Source organism: Anolis sagrei, chromosome 1, assembly GCF_037176765.1.
Source record: "Anolis sagrei isolate rAnoSag1 chromosome 1, rAnoSag1.mat, whole genome shotgun sequence".
NCBI classification, from domain to species: Eukaryota; Metazoa; Chordata; class Lepidosauria; order Squamata; family Dactyloidae; genus Anolis; species Anolis sagrei.
The window spans coordinates 149,766,359-149,781,309 of record NC_090021.1 but is presented as its reverse complement, the minus strand read 5'-3'; the positions used below and the strand labels follow the sequence as shown (position 1 = coordinate 149,781,309).

Here is a 14,951-nt window from a genome sequence, read left to right as displayed (position 1 = left end):
GAAATTTGTTCAGTAGCTGAGTAATTAACTTAAAACGCTCTTATCTCAAAGTGAATTTTCTTATTGAAATGCATTGAAATACTATTAAACCATCCGGCCCCCCAAATACACAAAAAAAATTGTTACACATTTTTTTAAAAATGTACTTTATAAATCACAAATAGTGTATAAATGCACATTCACATGGAACATTAAAGAAAGAAATATCAACTTTAAAATGGTAGAAGCACAAAGTTGTGGCAAGAAAGCACATTGAGGCAACAAAATATGTGTTGGCCAGTGTAACAGCAAGGCAAAATCTGCACATTCACGTGGAACAATAAAAAGAAAGATCAACGTAAAAATGGTAGCAGCACAAATTTGTACCAAGGAAGCCCAAAGTCCAAAGTGAAGAGGCAGAAGCATCATTTTGTTCTTCATACTGTACTCAGTCCAGCCTCCCTCTTTTCCCTCCCTCCCTCTCTTCCTGAAGCCAAACATACCAGGAATAAAAACCACACAAAATCAACCAACCCAAAGTTCCTCAAAATAGACAAGAGCAAAGCAGGCAGCAATCTCCCAAAGAGGTTACACTGTATTGTTTAATAATAAAAGATGGTGAAAAGAAATACATTCATGAGGAAATAAAGTGTTCTTGCTCTTCAGTTTTCTCATCTAAATGTATAGGTTAAATATTGAAGGATTACCTAAAAAGTGTAAACTTTTCTGAATATGTATGAGAAAACAGGACCCTGAATTTTGAGTTATAGGCTTCATAATATAAAACATTGAATTTTGCTTTTGGTTGTTGTTTTGATGCCTGTTCTATATATTTTTATAATGTTCTTGTTCTTATTTTGTTTTATACTGTTGTTATGCATTTTAATATGCTACGTTTTAATTGTGTTGATAACACTTGGCCCCATGTAAGCCCAAGTCCCTTCGGGGAGATAGAGGCAGGGTATAAAAATAAAATTATTGTTATTATATTAAACAGTCTCACCTGAAGCATCACTGACAGTTCATATTAACTGTATTGGGCCATATCTGAATTATTATTAAGTATTTTTCCACTTTTAAGCACCTTATGTCAGCTTTAATTGAACATGTATTCTTAATAGGTGACCGTGGAAATCGTGGTCCACCTGGAGCACCCATTACATTTATGCCTGGCATGCTGTTAGAAGTGAAAGGGGAAAAAGGAGATGAAGGTGCAAGTGGTGTCCCAGGGGCCCCTGGATTCAAAGGTAAGGAGATGCAACATCAGAATAAATGTGGTATCACAAACTATTATAGTGTTGTTTGGACCAATTTACCACTTTTTAATTCATAAAACACTTCGTTCTGCATAACAGACAGTCTACAAAAGGCATGTGCAAACTTTGGCCCTCCAGGTGTTTTGGACTTCAACTCACACAATTCCTAACAGCCTACCGGCTGTTAGGAATTGTGGGAGTTGAAGTCCAAAACACCTGGAGGGCCAAAGTTTGCACATGCTTGGTCTACAATGTAAAAGCTTAATTCAGGGTGTAGGCAATGAAAAAAATACCTCAATACAGAAGCCATACTTGAAATGTGTATTCAATGCAATATTTTGTGCTATTTTTTTTAAAGAAGCGCTTAAAGTTCCACTGGCAAGAAGAGGAAAGGAATTGTTGACAATGCTCAGTCTATTACAAGGCAGAGTGTATATTATGGAAGTTTAATTATGAAGTGGGCTACTCCTAAATCAACATTTTGAACTGTCTTGTAGGCAGTAAAGGCCTGCTGGGTTTCCCTGGCCAGCCTGGAACGCCGGGTTTCCCTGGAATTCCGGGTTTTGAAAAAGGCCAGAAAGGAGACTTTGGGCTTAAAGGAGTGCCTGGTGTCCCGGGATTTCCTGGCATCCCAGGAATTCGTGGCATTCCCGGCTTCCCTGGAATCACAGGACGAAGGGTGAGCAAAATGCACGTGTGCATGCCAAGTATTTCCTTTTTATCTTCATGCTCTTCACTTCATTAGAGTTTGGTAAACAAAGTGCCAGAATCTCCACCACATTCTGTGAATCTACCCATAGCACACTTCCAGGGAACCAAAGCAAGCAAGCTATATGCATGTTTATTTCTTTCTTCTCTCATTTTTAGTCACACAGACTGTTCTGTTTGTCAGCACTCATTATGAAAAGGCAGATTTGGAGAGCGTTGGGGACAAACCCAGGGAGAATGAGAGGAAGGATGATATCCGTACTGATTAATATCTTGCTTTCCATTTTCAAATGTGACAGGGAGAAAAGGGTTTTCCAGGGATTGGCGGTTTACCTGGTGAAAGTGGCCAGCCTGGTGAAATCGGTGAGTTTATTTATACAATCTCCAAGCTTTTTTTTTTTTTTAAAGGATAATTACATGCAGTTGTGTGACCAAACCAGAATAGGCAAAATTATCTAATTTGTGAGTCTGACTTCTCATTTCTGTTTTTACTTTGTATATTTTCTTTTGATTTCATCTGACACTCTTTTTGTTGTAATAAAAGTAATAAGAGGTTTTGTAGCAGATTAGGAAAGATATTAGGTATCTCAAATTACTCCTCAAGGCAGAAAGCAAGTGGTTTCCAACCTTTTTTTGACCAGGGACCACTTTGACCAGGGGCCACTCTCCAACAATAGTGCCAAAAGGGTTACGAATCGGTTTTTGGTCAACTTTAGGTTCAATTTGGTTATTTGGGGTGCTGATTCAGAAAACTGCATTGATAGACCACATCAGCTCTAGTTGCCTCTCTAATACAGAACATATGCCATCCAGTCTTTGCTATTTGCTCATCCACAAAAAAAAAAACATATTTAACAAGCCTCGGCACTATAAGACCAGTCATTCTCGTTGCAACAATGTAGTAACAGTGGGGCCGCGGATCAGATTTTAGTACTTGCGGACTACTGGTGGTTCACAGACCACAGGTTGGGAACCTCTGACTTAAAGAGAGCAGCTGCTTCCTCACCCTTATGTGGGTTGTGCTAAAGTAAGATGGCAAATTGGACATAGTTTCATTCATTTTTCCATCATGTAAGATATAAGATAAATGTCCTGTATCAGTAAATGGAGACTGTGTCAATAGGGTCCTACTGACTGCGGTAAACCTGTGGGACTCCTTATACTCTACATCAGGGTTTCTCAAACTATGTTCCTCCCGATGTTTTGGACTTCAGGTCCCACAATTTCTAACAGCTGGTAAACTGAATGGGATTTCTGGGAGCTGAAGTCCAAACCACCCAGAGGAGCACATTTTGAGAAACACTGCTCTAGAGTCATGTCCAGCAGAGGAGTCCAAGTCCATGCTAACCCTTCTTCTTTCTGAAGAGGGCAATCCTAGAATGCTTACTTATTGTTTCCAGAGTAAGAGATTTGTGGCAAGAAAATGTGTGGTTAAATTTTCACATGAAACGGTATTCTCTAAAGATAAATGCACATGCATATAAAGAAATAATACAGATATTATTATTAGTATTATTAACATTAATATTATTAATAATAATAATATTAATTCAGATAATATTTTTGCTTCTAACAGGCAGTACAGGAGATACTATAAATCTGCCAGGAAGACCAGGTTTTAAAGGGGAAGCTGGCATACCTGGACTTAGTGGTATGTATATACGTGTGTTGGTATGTAACACTGAGTAGTTTCCTGATAGAGCTGCTTTTTCTCAGTTTGTCTCTAAAATGCTAGAAGATCCCTTTGCATACTGATAACCCAGTCTAACATAGGTATGTGTTTGTATTCTCTCCTCAGAAGTAAGTCCCACTAAACTCCCATAAAACTGTGTAGGATTGCAACTTTCTTTACTTTAGATTTCAGTCCAAGTTATCTGAAACAATGAAATGATAAGCTGTAGACAATGTTTACTTTAAAACATTTAACTATATATAAAGAAAAAAGTATAAATAGCACAGCCTCCATAATACAAATACAACTCATTGAACAGAATATACAGAGAGTTACATTTCAGTGACATGCTCTAACATCTGGGTGCACATTAGTAAGGCCTAATCTATCAAGCTGACAGATATATTGTGAAGCAAGAGGATCTCTTAGATTCCACTAACAAGACCAGTACAAACTGTTAATTTCGTCCCAAGGTACGTGCAAGCCCCCCTGAATAAATGCTGCCATAAAACCCTGTGTTTGTTTCACTTTAAGGTCACTGTAAGTCAGAAATGACTGGAGCCTGCAGGGTATTCATGGTGAAATATGAAAACTGTAAGAATAGCCAGATAAAGTAGAGCATGACAGGGTGATCCAATGTGGTAGTGACTTTCCCTGAGAAGATGACTTTCCATTATTTTTGCAGGACTGAAAGGAGCCATTGGAGGAAAAGGTGATGTTGGTGATCCAGGATTTTCTGGCAGCGAAGGTCTGAAGGGCATTCAAGGCTCCCCGGGTTCAAGAGGACAAGGAGGTTATTTTTTTCCTTATTTTTAAAATACAGTAGCAAGGTAGATAACAAAACAAAGGGAAACACAAGTAGTAGCATTTACAAATAACAGTTTGCTTACCTAAAACTGGGTTTATTTAAGAGGTTGCATGTGAATCTAGACATTTTTGTTATTCTGCTTATGTATACAGCTAAATGGTTTTTTATGTGAGCATCATCACTACCTTGCACATGCCCCAATCTACTTCTGCTTATTTCCTATAGAGCAGGCTTAGGCAAACTTCAGCCTTCCAGGTGTTTTGGACTTCAACTCCCAGAAATCCCAGCTAGTTTATCAGCTGTTAGGAATTGTTGGAGCACCAAAGTTTGCCCATACCTCCTCTAGAGGTGGGGGTAGGGCAACAGGAGAAGAGCACATTGTGTGGATTTACAATGCCTACCTGGAAAAGTACAGTTACGAGTTGGCAATGGATTTTTCATTGTGATCTTTGTGACTCACACAAATGGGGGGAAGCTATGAGGTTCCTGCCAGGGTAGTTGATATGTTATGCCAACAGTGATAAAAGAATCCCATATCCAAATGTTGCATCAAAGCTAGACCTTAAGTCACATTTGCAGTGGAGTAAATAGGGAAGGCTGTGATTACATCCTGCCCAGCACATGTCCAGAAGAGGAAGCCTAGACAAAAAGGAAGTGTAATTGTACTGGAAACTCAATTGGACAGGCATTGAGTAGAAACTGGTAAGAAGACTATTAAGCAACTGGCAAACCCAGACTAATAGTCTTTGAGACTTTCTAATACAGTGGTTCCCAACCTGTAGGTCTCCAGATATTTTGGCATTCAACTCCCAGAAATCTTAACAGCTGGTAAACTGACTGGGATTTCTGGGAGTTGTAGGCCAAAACACCTGGACCCACAGGTTGAGAACCACTGTTCTAATAGGTTGTGTGCAGTTCACATGAAACACCAACTATTGCCAGACAGCCAGTGAATGTAACTTTCATTCTCTATACATCAAAGGGCTGCTGGGAAAGGAGTAGGAAGCAAAATATATTTTGGCCAGGTGAAAAGCTGAGACCTATTTTGGCAAAAAGTGAGATGTCCAAATTCAAAATAACATAGTGATGAAACTGAAGAAAGGAAAATCAAAGTAAATAAGAAAGAATTCAGTCCCATCTTGAGGAATTCAGATTTTATACTCTTTAGTAAGCAGTAAGCTTTGGGTTGTATACATATTATGTTACTAAACTATTGCACAACATATTGTGGACAGACCAAATCTCTTAGTTGTATTCAGTAACTTCAGTACCTTTGCATATGTGTGTGTGTGTGTGTGTGTAGAAAATCTCCCTTTTTTGCCTATTCATGTCAGCGCCCATTGCTTTCTTTGGCACAGATTTTATACAATTATAATTTTGTAATCATTGTCTCAGCAAAGGAACAGAGTTCAGGTTGCCTCTCTTAAAGAGTTCCCTTATTACATGGCCAGAATTTTATTTTCTATGTTACTTTTTAAATAGCAGGGACACAAGACCCTTAATGCAAGCGTTTGTCCTCCCAAAGCAGTGCTTTTTCAGGCAAAGTGAAAACAATCCTTCTGCTTTTAAAAATCCCTTTCTAACGAACACTGTGGCAAATAGCTTTTATTAATATTACACAAACACAACATTATATAAGCATGACATAAATTGTTGAATGAGGAGTGTGGTAGTGAATCTTTCCAAGCTGTCATCCAGACTGACTTTGCATCAACCAGCCATGGATTCTGCTCTAACCACACAGTCACATGGTCAGAAAATTACCTAGATGCAAGACGGCAGAAGTATCATGTACAATCCCTGCTATAACATTATAATGGGTATTAGGAATTGTATGTGTGCATTACAAAAGAATGTATAAACAGTCTTATTTATGGTAACAATGTGATGGATGAGTAAATATTTTTTCCACAGGATTTCCGGGGCAGCCAGGATTGAAAGGCTTGCCTGGACAGCCAGGTATTCCTGGATCATCAGGTGAAAAGGGAAGCCCTGGGCAAATTGGGTTTCCTGGAGTAAAAGGTAAATTATTATGTATCCTTTCCCAGCCTGTTTGCAATAAATGATAAAATATTTAAAGATGTTTCACAAGTCCTCAAAGCCAAAACTACATGCTATGATACATTGCTTTCCATTTAATTCTCCAGTAGCAACCATGGGAGTGACGGGTGCTGTAATGAGATCGGTGACATCAGGGAAGCAGTGTTTACCACTTTCATGTTATTTTCTCCAATGATCCACTCTGCCTTTGTTACAAAAACATGGGCACATTGGGATGTAGAAATTCCTTAAAGCGGGGGGCGGACCGGGAGGGAAAACCAGTGATAGATTGAGACAAGCTACCTGGTTAATACAGGTTGAGTATCCTTTCTCTAAAATGCCTGGGACTAGAAATGTTTTGGATTTTTTCTTATTTTGGAAAACTGTATTTGCATATTCATACGTAATTAAATATCTTAAAAACTGAACCTAAAACAAACATGGAATTCATTTATGTTTCACATACACCTGATGTACTTATTTATTATTTGTCATATTTATATCCCACACTTCCCACCCTAAAGGGGACTCAGAGCAGCTCACATAAAGGCACAATTCGATGCCACACAAACATATGTTCAACAAAATAAACATATACATTAAAACCAACCGCTAAAAACATCTCAAACATTAAAATTATAAAAATGACATAGTCCAATATAATAGTTCAAGGTCATTCCAGTTATCAGTGCACCTGCATTCACTTATTACATAGCACTATAACTCTAAAAATGTTTTCAAATGAATTGAGATTTTTTTTGTTTAAATATGTTTTGGATTTTAAAAGAAAGCCACTTGAGAACAGGAATAACATGCTGTAGCTGGTGCTGTGAATTACCAGAAAATAATCCTGAATAACATAAGTGTTGTTTATTTATGAAAACTACTGCAACAAATACTATAGCCTCTCATCATAATGTCTCCATCTGCAAGAGGCCAGCCATAAAATTATTTGTTTTTAAACCTCTCTCGGGTGGCTTATGAACAATGTAATACAGAGAATTAATTATAGGTAAAGGTAGTGGTTGGAGATCAGATTGAAAAGAGAAAAGCACCAGCTGAGAGAAACAAAGTGAAAGGATTTTTATTACAAGAATTCCATTGTAAGACAGAAGTTTTATATATATAAGGTACTGCGCTAATGTGCTTCGACTACTAAGCATGTTGTAGCTGAGAGAGGACTGGCAGGAAGAAAAGAGGTGAAAAAACATTCCTGGGGAGTACCACTACATAGAGATCGATTCAGGTGGACATAAAGGGAAGGCATTTTGACTCACCCAGCCTTCTCATTGTAGGACTGATGCTCCTTCTGAGGAATTCTTGTGCTAGTCACTATTGAATTTTTCACAAAAGCTCATGGCAAACAAATTGATTAGGAAAAACACTGCTAGATTGGAATGCAAAACATTCTGCTAAAACATTAGAAGCTATCTAAATTTCAAATGCAATTTGATGTTGCTTTTAAAATCATGGGTCACGAAGCAAAACCCAGAATTTTTCCAAAATGGTTTTGATGCCTGGGTTAAATGATGGCGCAAATGTGTACAAATTGATGGTGACTATGTTGAACAGTAGTTTTGTGTAGTGGATAGTTCTGGCTATGATTTGTAGCAACTTCTGCTGTTACATGTTCATTTATAATGTTTTTATGACACAGGAGGCAAAACCTTTTGACCCACCCTCGTATATTTGGGCTGGAGTAACACTTTAAAAATGTATGTGTTCCTACTTACATAGAAATTCAACTTAAGAACAAACCTATCTTGTTTGTAACCTGGGGACTGCCTGCAATAGCAATCTTCTTAATGCATCCTGCAGAATACATTGAAGCTTATCATTATGTGACAAATGCGAGGAAAATTACACCCTACATTTTTTTAAAAAAAATCTTTTGTTTTCATCTTTTTTACATGAAGATATTTTCTATAAAACATTTTAGCAACAGTTTATTAACAAATCTTTACATAATATGCTGTGTGGTACTTTGGCAGGTCCACCTGGCCCCCGAGGACTCAGTGGATTAGATGGTTTATCGGGAACAAAGGGCTTGCCAGGATCACCAGGTATGTTCACATAATATTGGCTCTCACTGAGATGGGCTGCCTTACCTTTGTGGACAGTTGAGTTTGATGCCATGTGGGTTTTATGCAAACATTTCTGAAGCTGGCAGGAAAATCCTTCTATATGTGAATGTGTGAACAAATTAATGTTTCCCATCTCCTTATTCCCATCAACCTCATGAAACAGGTCCTGATGGATATGGCCTCCCAGGTTTCCCAGGTATTTGGGGTGACAAAGGTACAGTCGGAGAACCAAGTGCTATTGAAGGCAGTATAGGACCTCCAGGTCAGAAAGGAGAAATAGGCGATCCAGGTGAGTTTACAATTGAATGATATTAAAAATATCTGTTTGATTGGCATATGGTTTAACATGATGCCGTCATGCTCTCTGTAACAAATATCCCTTAACCAAAAAGCACTTGCCAAACTGTAAGTAAATACAGTTGTAATGTTAAAAATGAGCATTTGCTCTGTAAATGGAAGTCAGACACCATAAGGTAGCCCTGATGTGTGAAATATAAACCAATACTGCAGAGCAGAAATAGTATACTCTCTAGCCTGAGCAGCTCAGAGCATGAAATTCAAATCATAGTTTACCTTTTAAAACTTGTAACAGCAGGATATGGCACAGAAGAGTGGCATGAAAATTCCTGTGCGATAAGTATTAAAAAACACCAACCTCTGGATTATATTTTTTAATTCTGTGTAAACAGAGTAAAACAAATCTTAATTTAAAGCAGGGGTCCTCAAACTAAGGCTTGAGGGCTGAATACGGCCCTCCATGGTCATTTACCCGACCCTCGCTCAGGATTAACCTAAGTCTGAAACGACTTGAAAGCACACAACAATCCTACCTTATCAGCCAAAAGTAGGCCCACACATCCCATTGAAATATAAATAAGTTTATATTTGTTTTATTTTTTCTTCATTTTAATTATTGTATTGTTTTAAGTGTTTTTTGCACTACAAATAAGATATGTACACTGTGTATAAGAATTCATTTTTAAAAAATTATAATCCGGCTCTCCAACAGTTTGGGGGACTGTGACCTAGTCCTCTGTTTAAAAAGTCTGAGGACCCCTGATTTAATGAGAGAGGATCTTTGCAAAGCATCTTTGCAAAGCATATAACTCTAGGTTGTCTTTAACAAAAGAGAACATGTCTGTTGGCGAGTGGCTTTCCTTTAATTTTCTACATCATTATTATCCCTTTTGGCTATAAAAGGTTGGGAGGTTTTTGGTACTCAAGGGTTTTGTGTCCATCTTTTCTGAATGTATGCTTCTAGCGGATGCTAATCCATTTGCAATATTAGGCTAGCAGTGGGGTTCACATCATTTCCACCTATGAAGTGAAATTGCCAGGGGATGTTTAGATGGGAAATGAGTAAGAAATAGGGTGTTGAATGCGTTTTGGATGTTCCAGAATGGATAGATAGAGAATGACCCCCAGTTAATGATGACTGAAGAGAGACAGTAGATTCTTTCCACTCGTTCTGTTATTAGACCCAAGGTAACGTGGAGGCCTGTTGAAACACAGTGCTGGACAATTTGTCGAAAGGAATTGGAAAGTGTCTAATTAATCACCCCATCTGTACTGCCATATCCAGTAGTCATCTTTTCATTTCTAATTGGCAGGGATTCGAGGCCCAGCTGGTATTTCTGGGCCTGATGGAAGTCCAGGCTTTCCTGGCTTTTCCAATATATCAGGAATACCTGGCGACATCGGATCACCAGGCTTGGATGGAGTACCAGGTAACATAGCACTCCTGTTACAACTATTAGTTATGATATGAGTATGTTGTCAACATTTCAACTTTTTACAGCACTTTCATTCAAACAATCACACCACCATAGTGCTCAACCAGGACGTCAGCATTTTTCTCTCACCACAAAAGAAGATAGACAAATGTTCTGTATGTTGTCAAAGACTGGGTTGCTGTGAGACAAAGAACTCTTGCCTGCCCCCTTTTGTTGCTCTTTATTTACGGTCCTCTAAAATCAGGAGGCGCTTACTTCTTGGGAGGAGAGCAATGACCAAACTTGATAAAATAGTGAAAAGTAGAGACATCACACTGGCAATGAAGATCCACATAGTTAAAGCAATGGTATTCCCCGTAGTAACCTATGGATGTGAGAGCTGGATCCTAGGGAAGGCTGAGCGAAGGAAGATAGATGCTTTTGAACTGTGGTGTTGGGGAAAAGTTCTGAGAGTGCCTTGGACTACGAGAAGATCCAACCAGTCCATACTTCAGGAAATAAAGCCTGACTGCTCATTGGAGGGAAGGATATTAGAGGCAAAGATGAAGTATTTTGGCCACACCATGAGAAGACAGGAAAGGTTAGAGAAGACAATGATGCTGGGGGAAATGGAAGAAAAAAGGAAGAGGGGCCGACCAAGTGCAAGATGGATCAATGGCATCCTTGAAGTGGCTTGACCTTGAAGGAGCTGGGGGTGGTGAGGGCTGACAGAGAGCTCTGGTGTGGGCTGGTCCATGAGGTCAGAAGCGACTGAACAAATAAACAACAAAAATCAGAACAGTAAATAAAGAGCAAAAGGGGGGGGGAATTCCAGACAAGAATCGGTCAGGGCCAGCTAACAACTACCAACAAAGGATTCCCTCAGGCAGTAAGAAGCCATACCTTGAAACTGCCAGGCCATTAAATGCTAATCGAAGTGACCAATTGAAACATTCACACCTAACTCAAGCAGACAAGAGTTCTTTCTCCCACCCTGGATATTCCGCAGATATATAAACCCCACTTGGCTAGTTTCCAACAGACCACTCAACCTCTGAGGATCCCTTCCATAGATGTGGGCGAAACATCAGGAGAGAATGCTTCTGGAACGTGGCCATACAGCCCGGAAAACTCACAACAACCACAAATGTTCTGTATTTTACACTTGCACATACACACACGTTTCCTCTCCTCCACCCAAGCAGATAGGCAGTGTTTCTTTTCACTTCCTCGTGGATTCCTAGCTTTGTGCGTACCTATCCCCATCTCCATGTTTTAAAAAATTACCAACAAGAATGACCTTCCCAGTCATTCCAACTTTGCTTTCTCTGCTATATCAATATATCCTAGAGGAATTCCAGAACATACTAGAACATCCCTCTGTCAAAGGTTTCATCAGCAGGAAACAGGTAACAATTTGATGGTAACATGAATGGTAGTAAATCGACTTACGTACATCTGTAGAAATATATTTGTACAAAGATGAGTGGAACATCAATATTTTTACTCTTGAAAAAATAATCATCATTGAAATGTATTGTAATGTTTCTTTTTTGCTTTTTATCAATGTATGTATTTTATATATGCCATCGAATTGTGCCGACTTTGTATGCCGCCCTGAGTCGCCTTCGGGCTGATATGGGCAGGATAGAAGTAGCGTAAATAAATAAATAAATAAATAAATAAATGCTTGAATCATTTAATTAATCTGAATATCTAAACCACATGTTAATCTTCTAGGCTATGCAGGAGCTCCAGGGCTTCCTGGGCTAGATTCTTTACCCGGAGCTAAAGGAGAAGCGGGAAAAATGGGTGTCATTGGAGAAGATGGTCAAAAGGGACTTAGAGGAGACCCAGGCCTAGCTGGGAGACCTGGAATACCAGGTTTCCCTGGAGCAAGAGGTAAGATGGCAGAACTCATGATTGAAAACTATTCTTTCTAACTCAATATATATTTAATAACACAGCTGCTTCATGGTTTTACCTTGAAGGGCATAAAGGTGAACAAGGAGTCATGGGCTTTGTTGGCGTACTGGGATTTCCTGGTGAAACTGGCCCCACTGGACCCAAAGGAGACAGGGGGGCTATTGGTGAGTCAATGTTTTTACTGTTCGTTCAGCATTTAGAAGACAGCCATCTTCCAAAAATGCTTAAGATAAACCATACAAAACTGCAGTCTTTTTTTGAATGTAAACCCCAAGTCTCTCATCTCTCTTGAGATATTGTACAAGTTCCCAAAATGTTCTCATTTTTAAAGTTTGTTCCCTACTTTTTTCATAAACAATAACTAATAAGAAAAAATGGCTTCTTTTCCAACAAAGTAGATGGTAGATATTACTGAATCACTACTAACCCCTCTAACCTATGTGTCTGAGCAGAAAAATACTTGAGGAAAAATTACTTCTTTGCATCAGACCTGCCAAGGAGACTGATGGATTGTGCTCCCATTACTGTCTCACTCCTTCTCCTGTGACCAGCAATGGTTCTCACGCACAAACCACCATTTGCCTTCTCACTCAGCCTATTGTCTTTCCCTAATACTGCCCACTTTACTGGTTGGCATACACCCTACACTGTAACCATTCATTACAGAGACTAGCAGCATCTCTGCTACGTACTGTATGGTTACTGAATGAACAGACACTGTATGGCAGAGTTGAGGTGGGAGGCTGACCCCAGTGCAACCTAGTAGGACTTCACATGCCAGTCATGTCTTGGAACAAAGGGAACAGTCAGCGAGCAAATATTTTGTTGTTGAGAGGCAGCAGTGAACCATTTGCTAGCTGACTGGTTGGCAGAAAGATACAAGCTTGGGGAAATAACTGGCCCATAGAAGGGGATGGCTGCGGCTATAGCCACCATTTGTGCTCTTGAGAGGACCCTACTTTTCTACTTCCTAAATTGGAAAAATACAGCTGTGGACGCATAGACATTTTTGCTTTTAGGAGAGAGTTGGATAGCATGCAAAGTCTTGTTAACCAAGAGAAATTGCAGAGAAAGGGAAAGGGGAAAGATGTGGAAGGGGCAGTTTACCTATATAAACCAGTCGTGGTTGACTCTTGTGTCAGCTGAACTGCTGACCTGAAGACCTGGAGGTTGGCAGTTTGAATCCACGAAATGAGGTGAGCTCCCATCTGTCAGTTCCAACTTCTCATGCAGGGACATGAGTGAAGCCTCCCACAGGATGGTAACACATCCAGACGTCCTCTGGGCAACATCCTTGCAGATGGCCAATTCTCTCACACCAGAAGCAACTTGCAGTATATTCTCAATTCGCTTTTAACATGATAAAAAAACCTATATGATGGATAAAGTGAGTGTATGACTATGTAAGGAGAATGGATAGGACCACAGCAATGAGAAACAGGAGGAGGAGATGAGGTTATGGAGCACGAAGAGTCTGAAGCGACTGAACAAATAAACAACAATTGCTCTCAGTGCCCTGTTTTATTGCTAGACTGGAAACCAAAACAGAAATTGCAATATTTGTAACAATACAAAGTTTAAAAGACTTTGGGAACTTTGTTAGGGAAGAAAGAGTGCAAACCGAAGTCAATTACCTTGTTTTGCATTTTAACTTCTAGGGTTTCAAGGTCCTCCAGGTTCTCCCGGATTGCCCCCAACCCCCCCTAAACTGGTGGCTGAGCAGGGGACACCAGGTGCCCATGGAAACAGGGGGCCTTCAGGTCCTTTTGGTGAAATGGGCCCTCAGGGTCCACCTGGAGATCCAGGTAGGAGATGATTCTTCAAGGCAGTTGTGGGTTCTATGGCAACTTATTTCTCATCGTCCAAGCCATGTAGCACCCACTTTCAGTTACAAAGCATGTTTTGTGAACATGTCTCATATAGGTATGTACATGAAAATGTTTCAGCTAAATCTGTCAGTCATGCAGGTTTTCTATAATGGTTCTCTGTGGAAAAGACTGGCAGCTAGTGGATTTGACAATTCTAATGTGAATACTGACATGAATATCCAGTGTTACTGGTCTGATTTGACTACCGTATTTTCTGGCATATAAGACTACTTTTTAACCTAAGAAAATCTTCTCAAAAGTCAGGGGTTGCCTTATACGCGGGAGACGTCTTATATGTGGGAGTAGTCTTATATGCAGACGTCATCTTATACGTGGTAGTAGTCTTATACTCCGGGAGTCGTCTTATAGAACGCCCTCCCTGCTGGAGTTAGACAGGCGCCCTCTTTGATGGCCTTTCGTAGGGGCCTGAAAACATGGCTCTTCGAGCAGGCCTTCAACTAAGTGTATCTTGAACGACTATGGAATGGACTAGGACTACGAGTTTGGCTATGACCCCAGGACTTGACGAAGCGGATTTTTAGCATAAGTACATGTTGTTTGTATTGTCCGGTCTGTATTGTCTTGACTTATTGTACACTGTTTCTTTTGTTGTTGTTCACCGCCCCGAGTCGCCTTCGGGCTGAGAGGGGCGGTCAATAAATGCAAATAATAAATAAATAAATAAATAAATAGAGCAGGTGCTGAAACTTCCAATCCAGATTGGAGAATCTGTGGTTGCTGCATATTGTGGGGGAGCTCAAAAATGGCAGTGGCTGCATCCCTGCCAAATGCAGCAACTGTATAAAAGCATTAAGGGTGACGCTGTACAAGTACGGTAGAAGAAAATCCATTCATCAGGATTCGTGGACTTAATGCGGTCCCAATGGTGAGGTGAAGG

At 39.8% G+C, this 14,951-nt stretch overlaps 1 protein-coding gene across 1 annotated transcript in view; it reads left to right on the top strand.

The window, feature by feature from the left end:
* COL4A2 (collagen type IV alpha 2 chain) overlaps positions 1 to 14,951 on the top strand; it is a 142,590-nt gene that overhangs the window by 115,396 nt on the left and 12,243 nt on the right. The window contains exons 33-44 of the mRNA XM_060784984.2: positions 1,101 to 1,226; positions 1,733 to 1,914; positions 2,243 to 2,306; positions 3,520 to 3,594; positions 4,301 to 4,408; positions 6,338 to 6,445; positions 8,455 to 8,526; positions 8,711 to 8,836; positions 10,158 to 10,274; positions 12,000 to 12,161; positions 12,251 to 12,349; positions 13,844 to 13,990. Coding sequence (XP_060640967.2) covers positions 1,101 to 1,226; positions 1,733 to 1,914; positions 2,243 to 2,306; positions 3,520 to 3,594; positions 4,301 to 4,408; positions 6,338 to 6,445; positions 8,455 to 8,526; positions 8,711 to 8,836; positions 10,158 to 10,274; positions 12,000 to 12,161; positions 12,251 to 12,349; positions 13,844 to 13,990 — 1,386 coding nt within the window. The remainder of the gene's footprint in view (positions 1 to 1,100; positions 1,227 to 1,732; positions 1,915 to 2,242; positions 2,307 to 3,519; positions 3,595 to 4,300; positions 4,409 to 6,337; positions 6,446 to 8,454; positions 8,527 to 8,710; positions 8,837 to 10,157; positions 10,275 to 11,999; positions 12,162 to 12,250; positions 12,350 to 13,843; positions 13,991 to 14,951) is intronic.